At 36.9% G+C, this 20,741-nt stretch overlaps 1 protein-coding gene across 2 annotated transcripts in view; it reads right to left on the bottom strand.

The window, feature by feature from the left end:
* The window catches only part of MAGI2 (membrane associated guanylate kinase, WW and PDZ domain containing 2), a gene marked incomplete at both ends in the record, with an annotated part of 1,165,889 nt that overhangs the window by 500,211 nt on the left and 644,937 nt on the right, over window positions 1-20,741 (bottom strand). For both annotated transcript variants that reach the window (XM_079785522.1, XM_079785523.1), the window contains one exon: window positions 11,702-11,821. In XM_079785522.1, the coding sequence (XP_079641648.1) occupies window positions 11,702-11,821 (120 nt within the window). The remainder of the gene's footprint in view (window positions 1-11,701; window positions 11,822-20,741) is intronic.

Here is a 20,741-nt window from a genome sequence, read left to right as displayed (position 1 = left end):
GAATCCGGTCAAGGGCATGTACCTTGGTTGCGGGCACATCCCTAGTGGGAGGTGTGCAGGAGGCAGCTGATTGGTGTTTCTCTCTCATCGATGTTTCTAACTCTCTATCCCTCTCTCTTCCTCTCTGTAAAAAATCAATAAAAATATATTTAAAAAAATACAAGGGATGTGATTATCTGAGGTGATATTGAGAGTATCAACAAGGGATGGTTTAGAAATAAAGCAAAATTTTAAATTAAAGAATAAAAGAAGAAAAAAGAATAAATGAAAATAAAGTACATTTATTCCTTTGCTAGCTCAATATCTTCACATACTCAGAGACAAACACATTTATTCCTCCTAAAAGCTTCCTACTTACTACTAAGAAGACCTATTTAAGTAAAATTATGAGAATTTGAAGATTAAAAGAATAACAAAAAGTAAAATATTAAAATTTTCTTAGCTACAGAGCTATGATTTAATTTAATAAATGCTAAAGACAAAAATGAGATAAAACATCAATTGAAATTATTAGTTCTATTCAGGCAAATATTAAGTATGTAGGACCCATTTGCCAAGAGGCTGAATTCAATATACCATTGGGCTTGTTGAGTAACATGGAAAATGTGGCAAAGCAGAATAAATTACAGGCTTTGAGAATGTACCCTGCCAAACTGCACAACTTTTGCTTGAACAAAACACTATGGGCATGCCCTTTTCTAAGATAGTGTTGCCTCTTATACAGGACAGATACATCATTGAAACTTCTGCTCTGGGAATGTACAAGTAAAAAATGTATTGAAATGTAAGAGCTAGAACCAAGAAATAAAACCAATTAAAGTGTAAAATGTAGCATATCTTTACAGGAGAAGATTTTTAGGATATAATATAGGATGTAGTAAAGAAGCCACACAGAAGTCTCAATTTTCAGGAGAAAGCAAAGGATAAACAAAGCAAGAATAAAGAAAGCAAATAATGTTGGTGAGCTTTTAGTAAAAAGGTAAGTAAAAAGGAAATATAATTTGTGAGAGAAGGAACATATGATAGGAGCTACACACAAAAAACAAGAAGACTACTAAAATGAAGGTTAGTGCAAAATCAGGACCATGAACATGAAGGGAAAATGTGATAATATAATGGAGCAAGAAAGCTTCCCAATGTAAAATATCTTTAACTTCTAATTAATATGTTTTGCCTAAGATGAGTATATGTGACACTTTGTTAACGTAGACTTTTGAAGAAAATAAACCAAGATGATGTATTACTTCTTCCCCGATTATAAAACCAGCTTTGAGAAAGTGGCCTGCAACTACCAATCCTTAAGATCCCTGGGGAGGAGGTGAATTTCTCAAAAAAATGAAGAAAAAAGAATCAACATGCTATTATGTTTAGATTAAAAGAATGGATTAAACTTGTAAGTGTGAATTTTATTAATACATTACTTTTAATATTTTTGGTAATACACCAATAGTATTACAGATCCATTTTAAATCTGGCACATTCATTAGTTGCTTTGCAAATATGCAAAGTACAGCATTTCTGACTAAAAATGACAAATATTGGGGCCAAAGAATATGTAGTTTACAACTTTATTATAATTGGAAACTAGTTATTTTTCGTATTTTTATATATGCTTAGAATGTTTTGGGCATATAAGAACATCAGGTCTGTTTGCATTTACAGAATGTCCTTATAAATTAATTGTTGAGGAAATTTAACCAAGCATTAATTTGAATCTGAATACATATCATAAATTGCTTCTAGACAGAAGGTAGTTAAAATATTGTATACCAAGAGATGCGTCTCTTTTGCTTGGCATTTTCAAAATCAAAATTATTACAACTATGATACCAGGTTAATACTAATGGTATTCTTGGAATATATACCACTAGTATTAACCTGGTATCATAGTTGTAATAATTTTGTTTTTGAAAATCCCAAGAAACTAGAAACACCCATCAGAAAGGATGCATGCACCCCTATGTTCATAGCGGCACAATTCACCATAGCTAAGATTTGGAAACAGCCTAAGTGCCTATCAGCATATGAGTGGATTAAAAAACTGTGGTACATCTACACAATGGAATACTACGTTGTGGTAAAAAAAAAAAAAAGGAATTCTTACCATTTGCAACAGCATGGATGGAACTGGAGAGCATTATGCTAAGTGAAATAAGCAAGTCAGAGAAAGATAAATATCACATGATCTCACTCATTTATGGAATATAATGAACAACATAAACTGATGAACAAAAACAGATCCAGAGTCAGAGATGCATCCACCAGACCATTAAACCTCAGAGGAAAGGTAGGGGAGGTAAAGGGGAGAGATCAAAGGACTTGTATGCGAGCATATAAGCCTAACCAATGGACACAGACAACAGGGGGGTAAGGGCATGAGTGTGTGTGTGTGGGGGGGGGGGGGCAATGGGGTGGTAAAGACCCATATGTAATACCTTAATCAATAAAGAAATTTAAAAAGAAAAGAAAAGAAATACTAGTGGTATTCTATTTAGGTGACTATTCTAGCCTTTCCCCCTAAGAAGTTTAAGCATTTAAATTTGAATCACCTTTCAAGGAAATGTGTCTCACATCTTACCTTTCTGGATAGCTCAGGGTCATTATTAGGAAAATCAATACCTGTGCTGGGTTGCAACACTCCACTGTCCCCTGGGAGACTGATGAGTGCTTCCACCATAACAAATAACCCTGCGTGACTCTGTCTTTAAGTTTCTTCCGTGTACTTTTTGCACTTTCCCCTGTCCTCAATCACTGTCAGTGCGCCAGCCTCCAGGAGTTTCCATCCTCACCCCACCTCCCCTCCCATAAACCATTGCACACGTCCTCCTCTAATTTGTAGCAACATCTTACTATAAGTAAGATTCATTAAATCCATAGAGGATTAGGGAGGAGAGAAGAGAGTAGTTAAAGTTACCAAAACTGCAAATGCTGGAACTTGTAAATTCCAAATCTACAAAAATATTTGAAGTGAGTATTCCGGACATCTTTGAAAGTAGAAATGACTAGGAACTGCCTTTGCTGCCATGGGTGACACTTCTCTTCAAGTATAACACTTGTTTCATCTCCAGGGACACCAGATAGCTGCATCAGACTTTCCTTTGGAAGGTTTATGGAAACAATTTACTCTCACCCTCAGAGAGTGGGAGAAGAAAGTGGAAGTATCTAATCCTGATGGAAATGATCCCCAGGGGCCTGACCTGGAGAAACCATTTTGTAATTGGGAGCTAGCCCAAAGGGAACAGATGCCTTCGGGAAATAGCACCATCCATAAGGGGTCACAGTGCCAAAAAACAAGGTTCTCTTGCCAAATGCATGCTCCTTGCTATAATATCTTCAGATATGGCAAGGAGGTAGGGGAGAAAAAGAAAGAAAATTCATTGGAAAATTAATAGCACACGTCCACATTAATTACAATGCCTTGACATTTCTTTAGTGACAGAACACACATACTAATTCCTTCACTTTAAAAATAACTTCCTGAACTTGCATATTTTGCAAAATATCCCAGGAGTTTTCTATCTCTCCATAGGTTTGGCCTTATTACTTGTGTTTTCAGCTCTCCACTGACTTTCTGTACTAGAGTTAGAGAAATCGAGATATTCTTTGGGTTTATAGAAAAAGGTAATTATCATTAGTCCAATAAGTATTTAGGTGGTACAATCAATAAAAGTTGGGTGGGAAGGGAGGTTAGTGGGATAGATAGTTTTGTTGACCAAATCTACTAGGTACTGAGTTTGAATAACTTGACACACCACGAATTACTATAGTAGATGAAGAATGGCCATAGCCAGATAAACACTATATTCTGGAGAAAGTGTTTATAGCTTGTGGGGTACTAAGAGAGAAACAAGTATATGAATTTAGAATAGGGACTCATGAGATTAATCAAGAGAATTAACATTTGAAAAACTTTTTTAAAAGCAATAGGAATAAAAGAAAATTAATTCAAGAATAAAATTATTACAATTGTGAAACAAGGTTGATCTAGGAAAAGATTCTGAGGCCAAATTGATGCTGCAGCTTCAAACCATTGACCTACAATACAGCATTTCAAATTAGGAAGTGGATGTGTCCAAGGGTCCCAGGCCGGGCTGAACTTCTATGCGTGGATTAAGGTTTTGAGAAAGGAACATATACGTTCATTCCTTCAGTCAACTCATATTCATTGAGTGCTTCTTAGTTACCAGAGACAACTCTAAGCTCAAGAGTTAGCAGTGATCTGAACAAATTATCTGACCTCTTGAAGCTTACATTTGAGTGGGTGGATATTGACAATAACTGAAAAAAAAACCAAACAAATGGATATAGAATGTATTTTCAGTTATAGTAAGTACAATAAAGGTAAATTAGAGGAAAGGAATGGAGAATATCAGCAGGTACAATTTTGGATAAGTTGTCAGCTAAGAGTTTCCTAAAGACTCTTAGATGAATATCTCAAAGTGAGAAAAAGAAAGATGTGGATATTTGGAAGACAAGTAGTCCAGGAAAATGAAATGAGAAATGTAAGATCCTAGGTGGGCAGTGATGTGCTTGTTCTGCTCTAGGCTCAGGAAGGAGGGCAGCATAGCTAATATAAATGGGCTGAAGACAGTGTGAGTCAAACTTCCGTTTTGTTACAGCTAATAACTAATAGCAATTTGTGTTTTCACTAGTCCTTAAAAATTCACATTTGTAGTGTCTTTAACAATTAACTTTCATGAAAATAGTCCCATACAGACAAGATATGTTGACCACTTGGTCTAATTTTAACTGGTTGTTACATACATATATAGCCTATAATGGAGCTAAGATAGCTGCCTATTATATCAGAAGGGACTGACTACTTCAGTGTATTACATTTTAATCTAATGTTATTAATGATTTTCCATAATTGACAGAATTCCCAAGCCTTTAACGAAGAAGAGTTCTTATATGGTCAAAATCTTCTAACCATGTTGCTTTTAATCACGGGGCAGCAGGGTATTTTGAGAACTGTTACTTTATAATTTTTTAGTAAAAGCATTGTTTATCTGTCTACTTTGCAGCATGATCAATGGCGGCCTCAAAGTTTCAGATATTGTTTTTGGGTATGGTCTGAATAAAAGTTACAGTTTATAAAAATAATTCATAAAACCTTCTACACCTGTTGCAACTTGGTTGGAGATAGATATCTATGTTCTGAAATAAAGTACTTAGCAATAAGAATTAGGCACTGCTGTTTCTATTTTTGACTATTTCTATTCTCTCTGAGAAATAGAACAGATCTGTGGTCAATCAGATTCTGGATTCCCCTGTCCCTCAGATCAGGAGGATAGAAGATATAAGAAAAAAATGTCTTAGACAGTTTTATTTTACGGATTTGAAATTTAGATACCAAAATGACTTTTGTAGAGTAGGATGTTAGGTTGTAGTTTTCAAATCATAGATGTGAAAACAAGTCTCTGAAAAAGCTTTTACAGGAAGGGCGCCGTGAAGAATGACGGGGACAAACAGAGCTTGTCCTTTAGGAAGGGCTGTATGTCTAATCCAGGACTACTGTCATGAGCCATTGGTCAGTACTATGCTGATCTCATTTCAGAAAAACACGGACTCTCAACAGAAGACAGTTGTAATCAATTTGATGAAGGCTCTCTTGTGTGCCACCTATGCCATGAGTCATTTTACTGTCTCTGAAAGTCACAGAATGTAAGGTCGCATGAATGTATCTCAATATACACTGAGTGGCCAGATTATTATGATCTCTGAATGCATAATAATCTGGCCACTCAGTGTATATCCTCTATAATAAAAGGCTAATATGCAAATTGTCCCCTCGACCAGGAGTTCGACCAGCAGGCAGGCTGGCCAACTGCCCATGTCCCTTCCCCCTGGCCAGGCTGGCTGGACCCCACCCATGCATACACGAATTCATGCACCGGGCCTCTAATATATATATTGAGTGGCCAGATTATTATGCGTTCAGCGATCATAATAATCTGGCCACTCAGTGTATATTCACAACTGCACAATATGCACAAAAATTATTAAATATTTACTACCAATATTGTGATTTATTTTTTGTCCACTCAGAAAAGCAACTCAGAGCACTTGAAAATATTCACCCAATCAGCAAAGGAGAATAGGTTCTGCTTGTTAAAACAGTGGAGAGATATGTAAGTACAAGTTTTAAAATCATCTATTTCTCTTCCCACTAAATAAGTGCCATGATTTATTTTTCAGTTGAAGTGTCTTTTTGTTCCCAAATAAAAATGTATAGGAAGGTGGACAGGAGTTAGAAAATCAATATAATTAAGGACATGAGCTTGAGGGAAATTAATTAAACACCGGATATCACAGTTTTGAAACCCCAGACTTGACCTAATTTTATTATGGGTTGTGAAAGTCAAAGAAGTGAGTCATATGCTCATTAATATTTGTTTTATTTTAATGATATACTCCAAAAAAGTTGTTCTTTCAGCTGCAACTGAACAAAAACATATAGAACTAATAGTAAATTGGTTAATGTTATACTTCAGGTAATAGCAAAAAATATTATTTCATTTTCCTTGATTTTGTATTTAAGTTATAATTTATGATACTAAGTTAGTTAATTGATTGATTCATTTTCCCTCTAGTCTCTTTCAGGAAATAAAAGCACACACCTTAGAAATAGGTATTTGCATTACATATCTTGAAAACAGCTGGGCTGACAAAAGTCCCAAGTCAAAAGAGAATTGTGTTGCATTTTAATGTACAATAACACCTCCAGTGCTAGTGCCTTTCACAGGAGCAAAGCAGCATGCAAGAACCATATACTCTCTGTCAGTGGTTCTGAACACAAATTGAATCACTTACCAAAAATGGCATTATAAGACCTCAAAGGGATGTAAAACTTCACTAAATGTTACTCTACTGGTAAAATAAACATTTAGTGAGCTTTATGTGTAAATGATTAGTGTTCCTAAAATGAACATTCAAATGCATGGCTTAGAATCTTCCACAGTAAGAATGTTGCCAAAAGAAAGAAAAAGAAGCAAGTATCAAACAAACAAAAAAGTGTTTCAATCTTGGTATAAAGTAACAGCTGGACCCTTTTAACTACAAACTCCAATAGTCTACTGTTGTTATGGAGGTTATTACTTACATAGTAAAAATGTTCTCTTCTAATAGGGCATAAGGAGAAGGCAAAAAAGGAAATGTTATTTCATTTTGGCTTCCTGCAATGACAACTTTAACATCACTGGAAGCATTGATCTGCCCTTCAGGAATATTATTTACATTTCAGTGGGTAGAAACTTGGACTGATAGAAGAATGGTTTTCCTCACGGATATTTATAGTACCAATAATGATTTCTCTTTGGGTTGAATATCTCTTTATCACTCAATGCTTGATTGGGAATAGATTCAAAATTTTAATAATAAATGTGTCAAGTTCATGTTGAAAAAAAGCTGATATTAAATTTAGTTATTAAAATAAAATAAATTTTTGTAAAATTTGTTATATCTCTTCTCTCATCATAAGGGTGTCTGGCTTGTTTTTTGAGAAAATTATTTGTAATTGATAGTTAAATTTTTATAAAAATGTATGTGCCGTCTCAGGTAGAACAGCACGCTTTTATGTGCAGACATGAAAAAACTTGAATTTCACAGTTCTTGTAATAAAATTGTTTACGACACTAAGGTATGCTGTTTGCAGTAGGCTGGAGTCCATAGATATTAGAGTCCATAAGTAGGAGAAACCACAGCAATTAAGATATTTTCACTATCTTCTATCAGATGCCAAAATAACTTGCTGGTCTTGATTTGGTTCTCTTAAAAGTTGGGGCAGTGTTACAAGTGAGCTTATATCCATTTAAAGGAAACATTTAACTTTAGGGTTAGTAACTTCCTTAACAGAAAAACTACAGAAGTACTACTCTGAAACATGATTGTGGATGATCTTAGTATATTAATTAAAAGAAACGAGAGTCCAGGCACACTCATGGGACCTGAGGTTAGTTCATGACAACATTCAGAACACAGGTTGAGGCAGACAACTGGTACAAGTGGTCAGTGAAACCATGAATTAGCATTCCAGATAATTGGAAGAAATGTCAGGCAGGACTCACTGATTTAAACCCTGGGGGATTCAGAACTTTGGACAGTTCCTTAAGACCGGCATACTTCCAGGTAGAGTACTTAACCTTTAGGTAACCAGACCTACTCATTTAATGCTATCTCTTGGTGTCTCACTTATACCTGCATGTGACCTTAATCCCAAATGAATTATCTCATTCATCCAAAGAACTTTGTGATCTGTGTTTCACATGTGTTTACAACTTCAGTCCTGGCATGACGGTTCATAATGTGCATGTTACCTGGGGTTATGACAGGCTTGCCACTGGTCCTTGTTCTATTAACTTACTTTTAAAATTGACTGAATATAAAAAGGTGAAAAGTGATCATCCAAGTTATGGAAAAGAGTCTCTTTATCCATAACTGATGGTCCTTCAGAGCCAAGGCCTCTGGGCTGTATACATGCAAGGCCATTCAGCAGCTGTTTTATAGCAAGCTGAAATGAAGTGTTCAGCCTGGGTCAGGGGTTGGTGGTGCAGAAAAAGGCTTTAAGAATCTGCTCAAGTTCTGCCTAGGGCCACGTGGCATAACTGTAGATGGTAACTCACACACACATTAAGGTCTTCCCTGCAGCCTCTGGTAAGTAACGGAATGGCTCCTTTGGAGCGAGGACTTTGAGTCAATTTCTACGAGAGATAACTGCAATTCAGGACAGTCCATCTGATTTCTAATCAAAGAACAAATGCCATTTTAGCTACATCTGTTCACCAAGATTAAAATTAGAATTATCAACAATGCAACAAAGTGTATACATATGAAAAATGCTTAAAAGAATATATTCTTCTTCATAACTACTTTTCTGATGAGTGTTTTCTGTTCTGAAACTGAATGGTGAGGTGAAGCTCAGAAAAATCATAAGAATGGTTTTCTTAGTTATGAGCAACTTAACCAGACATTTTGTATAGGTCTTTCTTTACCTTTGCTAATGAAAAATGAATGGGTGCCCAGTTCCCAAAAATAAATACTCCAAGTTTGCAAGCATTATAGGCAAGAAGAAGCAGGGGATTTCTTCCTACCTCCAGTTGCATTAGCAACTTTGCTGTTTTTTGTTTGTGGTTTGGAATCAGTCTTAAGGGCCCCACATGGTTCACAAGTCTGTTACTTTGATGCTTAGAGTAATTCAATACCTTCTTGATTTTTTTTTTTTTTTTGGTGGATTCACAGATATTACAGGTTGATTTTCTTGTCGTTTTGAGGGCTTTAAAGAGTACTAAGAAGGCATGAGGATATTCCAGTAGCAGGAGAGAAGGGAGCAATGGCCCTACCACTGAAGAAGGAAGAACGTAGAACATAGAACAACTGGGATTTTATTGAAGAAATCTTATGAGAGATTGATATCATGAAGGGGTGACAAATATAAAAGTTCTAGGGTATTTGTTTAGTTGAGTAACACATTAATTGTTATTCTTTATAGTCTGAGAGCTCCAAAGTAGATAAGGTATTCCCTAGTTTTCCTTGACAAATAATACATTAAGGGTTAGCCCTGAATCTAGAGCTCAGGATCAATTCTGAAGGAATAGCAGTGATTTTTATTAGAATGTCAATTCCACTAGTTTCTCAACTATAATTGTAGGAAAATGTGGAGATTCTGAGATTGGAGAATGCGCCCTAGTTGTGCATCCAGATAGTTATGTGACCTGAGAAAAGAGCTTTTCATTTATCCAAGTACCATAATGTGTAAATAATGATATTGATTCCCCAAAGTCATGTATGTAACTCAGCCTTGTTACTCAATGATCAGCTCTGTGCACACTGGGGTAATTCAAATTGGCACCAAACTGAGCAAAGTACTGTCAATGTTGAAGAGAACTCTGAAGAAGATTTAGGACAACCCACTCTGGGGCTCATAAATTGGTTATGTTTGTGTGGTTTCGGGATATTTCTCCAAAAATTCAACTGGGACCTAAAATTTAAGCTAGATTATACAATTAAATATATTGATATTAAATTTCATGACATCTGATTCATCATGAGAATATTAGAATGAATTTAAAATGAATATTTGGTTTAATATTTTCACCTTTTATACAGTTAATACAGTTTTTATTTTTAAAACCAGAGGAAAGGTCATATTGTTAATCATTCTACTCTTGGCATGCTTCTGTTTGTTAAGACATCAGTTCTTTGCTATGTAAATATTATATTTAGATAAGGTAATTAAATGTAATACATTAAAATTGCAAATATGCAGCCTAATGAATGCCACTAAATAATGTTGCAAACCCCATAGGAAAACACACTATAAAATTTACTGTTTATTACTGACTTCTTCATATAATGATTTTCTATAAGTTAGACCATTATTTTTCAGACCTAATTTAAGGCAGGCTTATATGATTAACACAACTTCTTTATTTAAAATATTTAAAATATTTTCAATCAGTCTCCACTATCATTTATTTTTGACAATCTGAAGAAGAAACAAGACTCATGTATAAAACCATTTTCTCTCTATTGGTATTTTTGCCTATATCATGTAATTTGGCAATAAACAACTAAATGTCTCAGCCTAAATCGTCTGAGGAGTGTGAAGTAAAAAAAGGAGGTTTTAATACTTTTAGCAACTTAAAAATATTGAGTTTTTAAATAACTATAGTCTACTGGACATCTGCAGGTAAATGAAGGAGGTAGTGGAGACCCTAACTATTCACAAACCCAGCTTATTTGCTGATGGTATACCTCAGATATTTTATGGGCTAAGCAGCAGTGTACATGTTATGAGTTTTGTTTATAATATCACTCACTATTAATTGCAGTTCAGTAAACTAGATTCATCTTTAGACTTAATAATACATATAAATATAATTTACACATATAAGAACTGTAAAGATGGAATGAAAGTATTATTTTTCTACTGTTTTTTTTATTATTTTAAAATCTCATTATACATACACAGACGCACAATTTCATTAGAGATAAACTACATGCATGCAGGTGTTACTTAAATGTATAAATTTGTTACGTGTTATTTATTTGTATGTTTCAATTCCATCGTTCCCCTTTTACATCTAAGACTACTGGGGGCCGGAGATACTACCTAGGTTACATAATTCTATAGTGGGTAAATAATAAGGCAGATTGTGGCTCATGTTATAGTGCTCTTTCCATGGAAACCTACTTCCCACATTCAAGGTTTCATTTTCATATGTTGTTCATGTTTGACTCAGCTTTTGGGACCTGCGATTGTGCTAGAGCTTTGGAGTGGATCCACAGGATCATATTTCCCCTCTCCATTATTCTGCATGAGAGGGAAGTGAAGACCAGTGAAGTGAAGTAACTGGAGAAAACTGGAGAGATCATGACAGAACTTGAACCCAAGCCCTGTGCTATTGTAGTTGCTACCTAGATATGAAGATAATTTATCTGCAAGATCACAGCGTAGCCTCAGGAGGAAATCACACAGATACTTCAGTGGATATACGTATACATATACATATCTCTTGGCATCTTAAGAGTAGAATTAATTCAGGTGTATTTTAGTCTTCCTTTAGGAAATAGATTTCTAAAATGACCTTATTAAAGCTTTCAATCCCACAACAATAGCACATTGGTAACCTGATATTTTAGTGAATTTGAGAGGAAAAACTGTTGCAACAAGGATTAGAGATAGCAGGAGAATTGTGCTTACCTTCGTAAGTCCCACTTTCTAGGAGAGCACCACTTTTCTCTAATTCCATAAAATCTTCAACAGTGATGAAGATATAGTCCACTCCGGGGACCTCACCCTCCTTATGTGGCCTTGTAGTGCCTGAATAAGGAAAATTAAAAATGAAAGACTTTAAGTGGTGTATTGTTGAACTTTAGAAATACCAGCGTACTTCTGAATATTCAATAACACTTGTTTGTACATCCTGCTAGTTCTCAATTTGCATGTGTCCTTCTGTTTGTTTGAAAACAGAAAAGATCAGGGGTTAAAGATGAAAGTAAATAGACAAAGCATTTTTCTTCATCACATGTATAAAGAGTCCATTGCCTTGAAATGTGGCTGCAAGGATTTTTCAGTGAAAAAAATGCAGACCATTGTGGTTTTTTTTTTGAAGAGGTGGTTTGAATGCTGGGCCAGGAGCCTGCTAGCTCTGGAATTTACATATCTCATTTCCATGAATGGACCTCCATTGTTCTGTAAACTGCTTTGCTATGACATAAAATACAACAGAAAACAGAAATGTTAGCAAAATGTCAATTTTTCAGGAAATGGGACTGTTTTCTCTTGTTCATTTTGCACCACATAACTTATATGTGATCTAAAGAATCACAAAATCGTTGTTACTTAAAATTAAATAATTAAATAATAATTAGAATTGAGTCATAATTAGAATTGGGTGTTTTAATGCTCATAACACAATTTCCTTCCTTCCTCCCTCCCTTCCTTTTTTCCTTCCTTCCTTCATTATTGCCTTTAATTCTGACTGAATTGAGAGGTGACCTGCTCCCAGAGGTTACTGCATGGGTCCAATTCTCCTGTCTCTACATCACCGATAAAGTGAATGGAGCATATGTGGCCAGCCTGACAGGACGGACAGCCTGTGGCTCAGGACAGCTGCACTGGAGAACACCGGCTTCCAGACCTGCTGTCCAGTTCAAGAGGCAGGAACCAAAATGCAGACATAGTAAAGGATGTGGGTTTGTTTCCTGGCACACTTCCTTCCTTAAACATTCTTTTCTTTTTCTATGCCACCTACATAAGACATTTCGCATGGTCAGACTGGGATTTGCATAACACATACCTGAGAATAGTATGCAGAAGGCAAATATATAAGCAAGGTAATAGTACATTGGCAGTATTTTACTAAAATCTCTGCCATATTCTCTGTATACTAACCAGTGGTCGGCAAACTGCGGCTCGCGAGCCACATGCGGCTCACAAGCCGTGGTTTGCCGCTCTGTTGACTGAGTTTGCCGACTACTGGGATGGGGCTTAATCACAAGGAACAACAACAGCCTGTAATTATTGGAATCGAGAGTCTAACTAAACAAAAAGCATTTCAAACCCTTAATTTTTTAGTTACACTCTCCGAAACCTTCCAGGGGTCCTCAAACTTTTTAAACAGGGAGCTAGTTCACTGTCCCTCAGACCGTTGGAGGGCCGGACTATAGTTTAAAAAAAACAATGAACAAATTCCTATGCACACTGCACATATCTTATTTTGAAGTGAAAAAAACAAAACGGCAAAAACACCCGCATGTGGCCCGCGGGCCGTAGTTTGAGGACGCCTGATTATAAAACCATGAAAATAGCCAGTAAGTTCTCCTTTTGCTCTGTTAGAATCAAATCTGAACTGCAATGGAGAGGCATTGACTAATGTCAGAATAAGCAATATGTTAAGGAAAATTGATTCATGGTAAAAATTAATAATTTCCATTGAAAACTGGTTTTTAAAGATTTGAAGGCATTTTCTTTTTTCCATAATCATGTTTAATGACTTTCCCCTGAATTTGTTTTTTAATTTGTTTAACCGAGTCACATTTTGCAACATTTCCTACTGTTTTTAAGCTATTAAATATAAACCTCCCACACTGAGTATGCATAATGTTGTCAAATTAATGTTTCTATGAGAACCTTCACTTTTAATATCCTGACTTTTATGTGCTTAACCCTTGTGAATTAAAAGCGCTTATCGTGGTTTTGGGCAATCAATTTGTTTTTCTCTTTATTTAGAACACACTCTAATCATTAAGAAAAATCACATAGCAAAGTTTCAATTTTCCTTCCTAATTTATCTGCGTATTTCAGAAGCCGCGTGCTTTGATTAATTAACTTCTTGCAGTGCCGTAACGCATTCCCAGCACAATGTGAGCACAGGACCACATGCTTGAGGGCAGTTTCCAGGCCTGCTGACTTGACTGGAGTTACTCCCGGCGCTAAATTCCAGGGAACACATTAGTGGTTGTGCTCTTTCTGGGAGGACCATCAGTACTGTGGCTCACTGGGTGGTTTTCCATCTTTACTTTGTACCTCGAGGCCACGTGACTGAGTTCTTGCATTGGAGATGGACTCCCAGTGGTTGCATCAGTGTCACCTGTGACTGTTGACCTGCTTGATGTTGGCTGCCTATTTGACCTATTTCATTATTGCTTGAAGAACATCTACACTATAATCTCAAATGCTGCAATTATTAGCTTTAATATCCATCTTCCATCCTCTTTTCTCATTTTGTTCTTCTTTCTATTTAAAACCTCCAGTCTCTTAAACTCTCCAGATATTCCCCAAAGTTGGCTTCCTTTGCCTCTCTAACTGCTAAGGGACTGAGAACCTAGAATCTCTTCTATTAGTTTACCTTCGCCATTTCCAGACTCTTAATAAGCCCCCATGTTTATTAGCTATTTCATTCATAGACTGTAGTTGTTACAGAAAACCATAAACTTTCACTGACATGTAGCCTACAAATTCAGATTATCTACTGTCAGTCTGATTCTACTAATGCGTGGTAATCCTTTTGTATGTCTTCTTCCTTCTGTGTCACAATGCCAAAGGTTTTCTAATACTCAACTTCTTCAACTTTCAGCAGGAGATAATAGTTCATCTTCTTTTTGGTAGAGTAGAATATAATCTGAAATCAAATTTCCTAAATTTTCCTAATTTTTGCCTCTATTTATCTTCATTATCTCACCCTTAATTGGAAACATTCACCCATCTTGCTAAAACAAATCCCTTCTCATTTCAAAGTTTAAATTTTTTTCTTAATCCTCACCTGAGGAGATTTTTTTCCATTGATTTTTAGAGAGAGTGGAAAAGGGGGCGGAGGGAGGGAGGGAGAGAGAGAGAGAGAGAGAGAGAGAGAGAGAGATCAATGTGAGAGAGACATGTCGATTGGTTGCTTCCCGCACCTGCTCCAACCCAGGTGGGGATCAAACCTACAATCTAGGCATGTGCCTTTGACCAGGAATTGAACCTCAACCTTTCTGTGCTTGGGCCAGTGCTCTAACCACTGTGCACCACCAGCCTGGGCTAATTTTTCTTTTTCATCAAAGTTACATATTCAGATATTTAAAAGATTCTACAATTCTGCAAGCTTAGTTATTAAAACTAAATTACAAGCTTACACACACACACACACACACTTTTCTTTTTATCCAGAGACAAACACTTTCAACTCTTCTAGTTGATTCTTTTGTTTTACCTGCACACAACCCCCCATTTTTAAAGGAAGACGGTACAGCAGAAAGATTCTTAGAATTGAAATTTAGGACATCTGCATTCTTTTTGTTTGACCATTTTAAGTATATGGTCATGAATTTAGTTGATCACCAGCTTTCTTATCATGCAATGAGGTAAAAAATATATCTGAAATGTTTTTATGAAAAGTAAAAACATGAACACTATGGCTTTATTTCCTGTTGCTTCATTCCTCTTTAATAATATTAATAGCACTACTAATAATAATACAATAACATTGTTAATAGCACTAATAATACAGTAACTTTGAAATCTATTATAATCAAAGTTTTAAATGAATTCATTTCCATTTAGGCTAACACTTCTTAAAAAGAAAAAGAAAATATGACCAAAGACACAGAGTACCCCTTTTATTGTCTGGGTGTAAAGAAATATAAGTTGAGATATAAATGTTTTCCCTTGAATTACATACTAATATGTGGGACACCTGGTTTATACTTACAAGGGTCCTTTGTGTTTTGTTAGACTGATACTTAAGACCAGGAGAGCCTATGGACGAGGTTGCAAGGCTGGGTTTTTACCATTTGTGCAATCATTTGAAAAGTATGAAAGTGCTCACAAAACCTGACTACTGGGTCAATTAATTTTAGCCAAAGACATAAGACCTTCAACAACAAAAGTCAAAAAGCTAATTTTAGATTTATGTGTCCAAGAAAAATATATATTAGTTGGTGTTAATTCAATTGGCACCAGAAAGAAAAGGCAATTGGCTAAAGAAGAAAGCAATTGGTGATCTATGACCATTCCTTTGAAAAGAAATATGATTCTAAAAATCAGGCAAATAATCTAAAATGTAATGAAGTGCTCACAAAAGTTAATATGTAGCTAAAGGTAATTAATATCTAGACTGCAGAAATTGTTCAGCTGAATTTCCTGATGCAGGTACTGACCTCGGTTTTATGCTAAAATAAGTATAGTTACTTTCCCAATTCAAAAGATTATGAATAGGGAAGTGACTGTAAAGTAACACTCAACAGTAATAACAAGTAATCACCCAGCATTAGGAATAGGGTGGAAGCTAGAGAGGATAAAAAGGAAATACAGAGGATTCATCAACAGCTAAAGGTGAAGCTCACCTTTTATTGTCCTTCTAAATTTGGCTGAGACTTTCCTGAATGGTGTTTAGAAAAGTCCAATAAATTTTATTATTCAAATTATGGTTTATGTATTTCATTCTTTATGTCTTCTGGACCACTCTTCTAAAGGAAAACTTAATAGAGCAGAAATAGAGGAAATGCTACTAAATCGAGTCTTTGCTTTATCTCCACTTGCTTCATTTCTTTAAAAAACCAAACTTATTTAATAATTGTTACATTAAGTAGTGCATGAATAGCACCTCCTTCATGAGTTAATAAAAACATACAGTATTTTTGTTCAAAATACAAGTCTGGAGAGAATGAATTTGCTCCCAAATGGTTAGCTTATTACTGATACATCGGGAAAGCACATGAAGGCCAGTTGTCATTTTGTTACCATGGCAACTGAGGATGCCAATGAAATTTTTATTCTACTATTTTTTTTTAAATGAAGGAACATTGCCTCTATTACCTTAGAAAGAAAAGAGTATGATGTTTGTGGTAAATGTAATTCTAAGCACATTTTCCCTGGGCCTTCTAATATTTCCTAATCTTAACAATAAAAACAGTCGCTGACTTACAGGAAAGTGATGGTCAGTGCAGCCATCTATTCTCATCTGTGTTGATGTGCTGACAGTTCTACAGTGCCCACTGCTTTGCAGGCACCCAGCACATATTTGCTAAAGTAATGGAGTGGGAAGTGCTTGTTAATAGTCAATGTGTTCCAAGCAGATGGGTCATTGTTTGAAAATCTGAGAAACTGCATTCTTTTCCTGTGCATGTTTCTGAATATATTCTCTCTTTATTCCTGCTGTTTCTCAGCTGCAAGCTGGAGGAAATACATCTTGACAGCTACAGTGACTTCCTCTGGATTCGACCTTTAATTAACTTACTCGTAGATTTCTGAAGACACTTCTTTAGTTTGTCACTTACTCATTAGCAAGTGTGATCATCACCGGATTCTTGTGTGTACTTCAAATAAAAACAGTCAGGAGACTCCTTGGCCAAAGCCTCCAATCAATATTTACACAATCAGCCTAAGCCTTGAGTTTTATCACATTCATTTTCAATCATATAAAATCCAGAAATATAACTTTATATGTAGAGCTAAAGCAAGCAAAGCAAATAATACAGTTTGGGCTATTGAATCCTATATGATAGATTATAAAGCAATCTGAGTTTATAGATTTCTTATCATCTGATGGGGTGGATTGGGTTAAGGTCAGAAAAGAAAACTTCAAATTTGATTCAATCAATCACCTATTCTGTATAAAGAATTATTTCTTGCCACAATAAAACATTATGTAGATTTTATAAAAACACTTACGATTTTACATATACATTTGTAAAATACCAGTAGTGACTTTGACTTATTTTCTTTTTTAAATGTTTTCATTGATTTTAGAGAGAGAGAAAGGGGGAGGGGAGAGACAGACAGGCAGACAGATAGACAGACATGGATGGTTGCCTCCCTATCAGAGATTTAACTCGCAACCTGGGTGCATGCCCTGAACACAAGTCAAACCAGAGACCTTGAGATTTACGAGATAACACTTCAACCAACTGAACCACAAGGGTCAGGGTGTGACTTATTATCTTAACAGTGTATTGCTCTAAACCTCAGTAGGTACTTAAAAACTCTCTTATTCACTAAAAGAGTGTTCTGTCACTTACTGTTTAAAGTTACATTGACATACCAGTGATTTTTAACTGGTGTACCACAAAAATTTTAAAACGTGTAATACCTATTTAGTCAGGGGCACTGACCTCTTTTCCCTTAGATTGTCAAATAAAAAAATGACAACAGCCCTAGCTGGTTTGGCTCAGTGGATAGAGCATTGGCCTTAGGACTGAAGGGTCCTGGTTTGATTCCACTCAAGGGTACATGCCTGGGTTTCGGGCCAGATCCCCAGTAGAGGGTGTGCAGGAGGCAGCCGATCAATGCCTCTCTCTCATTATTGATGTTTCTATCTCTCTCTCCCTCTCCCTTCCTCTCTGAAATCAAAACAAATATATATTTTTTAAAATGACAACAGCCAATACAACAATAAGCAAACATTACAACATTTATAATTATAACATTTTTTGGTGTGCCACAGAATTTTAGTCATTAGTTTATATGACCAATGAGATGAAACAGATTGAAAATTGCTGACATATACTAATAATGTTATGCATCTTTCAGACACAGAGGAGTTTTTGAAGGACAAAACCTCTTCTTGACTGTCTCTGTATATAACAGTTCAGACTAATATCCCATATGGCACCAATTACTCTTTCACATCTTAACAGTTTGGATTGAGGCAGCATCATACCCAAAGGAGTGATTCTGAAAAGGTAGGATGCACCAAAATCACATGGAGGTTTTGTTTGCCGAGTGTCACACCCAGAGTTCCTGTTCAATAATTCTTGGGAGGGACCTGAGAATTTGCTTTTCTAACAAGTTCCCAAGTGATGTTAATGCTGCTAGCCCGGGGACAATCATTTGAGAACCAGTGCTCTAACCTCAGTCACATTTCTGGAAACCCAAACTAAAAGCTGTGCTAAGTTTCATCATTCACTTAATCAAAGCAACTCATAAAGCATATAGTTCTTGATCTTGGCGTTGGTCCTAAAATAACCTATTGTTATGTGCTGGGTTCAGAGGAAACAAGCCATTCTTCCATTGCAGGTATATAGGTGAACAGAATGATGAGAGATAAACTGTGTCACCACAGCACTCACTTCCGTACCACACATTGCTTTTTCATCATTCTTTTAGAATTTAATTGAATTTGGAAAATAATGGACTGATCTCCATGTATACTTGCTTAAAAAGAACTTTCCTTATTATTTGAAGTAATTCAAACTATCCTGGTCCTATGTATACAACAATATGACTTACATTCTGAAAGACATGGGAAGCTTTGATATAGCTTGGCCAGGAGTGATAACTGATAATATGGCAAAACAACCCAAGTGTCTAATGCAGAAGATCTCTTACATTGAGGGAAAAAAACTATAGTGAATACAAAAAGTAGAAGGTACAAATGAAAAATCTGTGTATCTCTAACAAGAAAGAAAAAATAGAGTCTTGTTATTCCCCTCTGTTAAGGTATCTGATTGTTAAATGTTAAATTATAGTTTGTTTACAACTATTCTAATCAGACTAAATCAGGGGATGGGCATCATGCATCCTATCTAATAAAAGAGTAATATGCAAATTGACCATACCTCTGCTACACCCACAAGCCATGCCCAAAAGCCACGCCCACCAGCCAATCAGAAGCAAATATGCAAATAAACCCAACCAAGATGGCTGCGGACACAGAGAGCAGGAAGGAGGCTTGGTTTTCCCCAGCAATGGAGGAAGCCAAGCTTTCCACCTGCCCTTGCCGGCCTAGGCCTCCACTCAATGCTACAGTTTCAATTATAGAAGATACATAAATCCAAACAGAAATGGCGGCAGCCACGGATCTAGAAAGAGCAGGAGGCTAGAGTTGCCCCCGGCAATGGAGGAAGCCAAGCTTTCCGCCTGCCCTGGCCTGCCCAGGCCTCCACTCAAGGGTACAAAGTTTCAATTATAGAAGGTAAATAAATTCCAACAGAAATGGCAGCAGCCACAGAGCTGGAAGAGCAGGAGGCTAGGGTTGCCCCCGGCAATGGAGGAAGCAAAGCTTCTGCAGCCCTGGCTGGCCTAGGCCTCCGCTCCAGGCTACAAAGTTTCAATTATAGAAGATACACAAACCCCAAAAGAAATGGCTGCCACCACAGAGCTGGAAGAGCAGGAGGCTAGGGTTGCCCCCGGCAATGGAGGAAGCAAAGCTTCTGCAGCCCTGGCTGGCCTAGGCCTCCACTCCAGGCTACAAAGTTTCAATTATAGAAGATACATAAATTTCAACAGAAATGGCTGCCACCAGGGAGCAAGCAGGAGACTTGGCTCTGCTCCAGGCTATAAAGTTTCAATTGTAGAAGATACATAAATCCCAGATACCAGGGCCTCCACTTGAGTCACCAGTGGGTGTGGCCAGTCTGCAAACCACCACAGGCCCCTCGCCCAGGCCTCCCCACACCCCAAGGGAATCCCCACCCTGATCCGGGACACCCTTCAGGGCAAACCAGCTGGCCCCCACCCATGCACCAGGCCTCTATCCTATCTAATAAAAGAGTAATATGCAGATTCACCTTCACTCCAACACACAAGATGGCTGCCCCCATGTGGTCACAGATCCTGCCCCCATGTGGACACAAGATGGCCACCACAAGACGGTCAGCAGGGGAGGGCAGTTGGGAGGGACCAGGCCTGCAAGGGAGGGCAGTTGGGGGCAATCAAGCCCACAGGGGAGGGCAGTTATGGGTGACCAGGCTGGCAGAGGAGGGAAGTTGGGGGTGACTGGGCTAGCAGAGGAGGGAAGTTGGGGGTGACTGGGCCTGCA

The sequence above is a fragment of the Cnephaeus nilssonii genome (genome assembly GCF_951640355.1).
Source record: "Cnephaeus nilssonii genome assembly, chromosome: 12".
NCBI lineage: Eukaryota > Metazoa > Chordata > Mammalia > Chiroptera > Vespertilionidae > Cnephaeus > Cnephaeus nilssonii.
The sequence above is the reverse complement of the archived record's forward strand: the minus strand, read 5'-3'. Positions and strand labels throughout refer to the sequence as shown.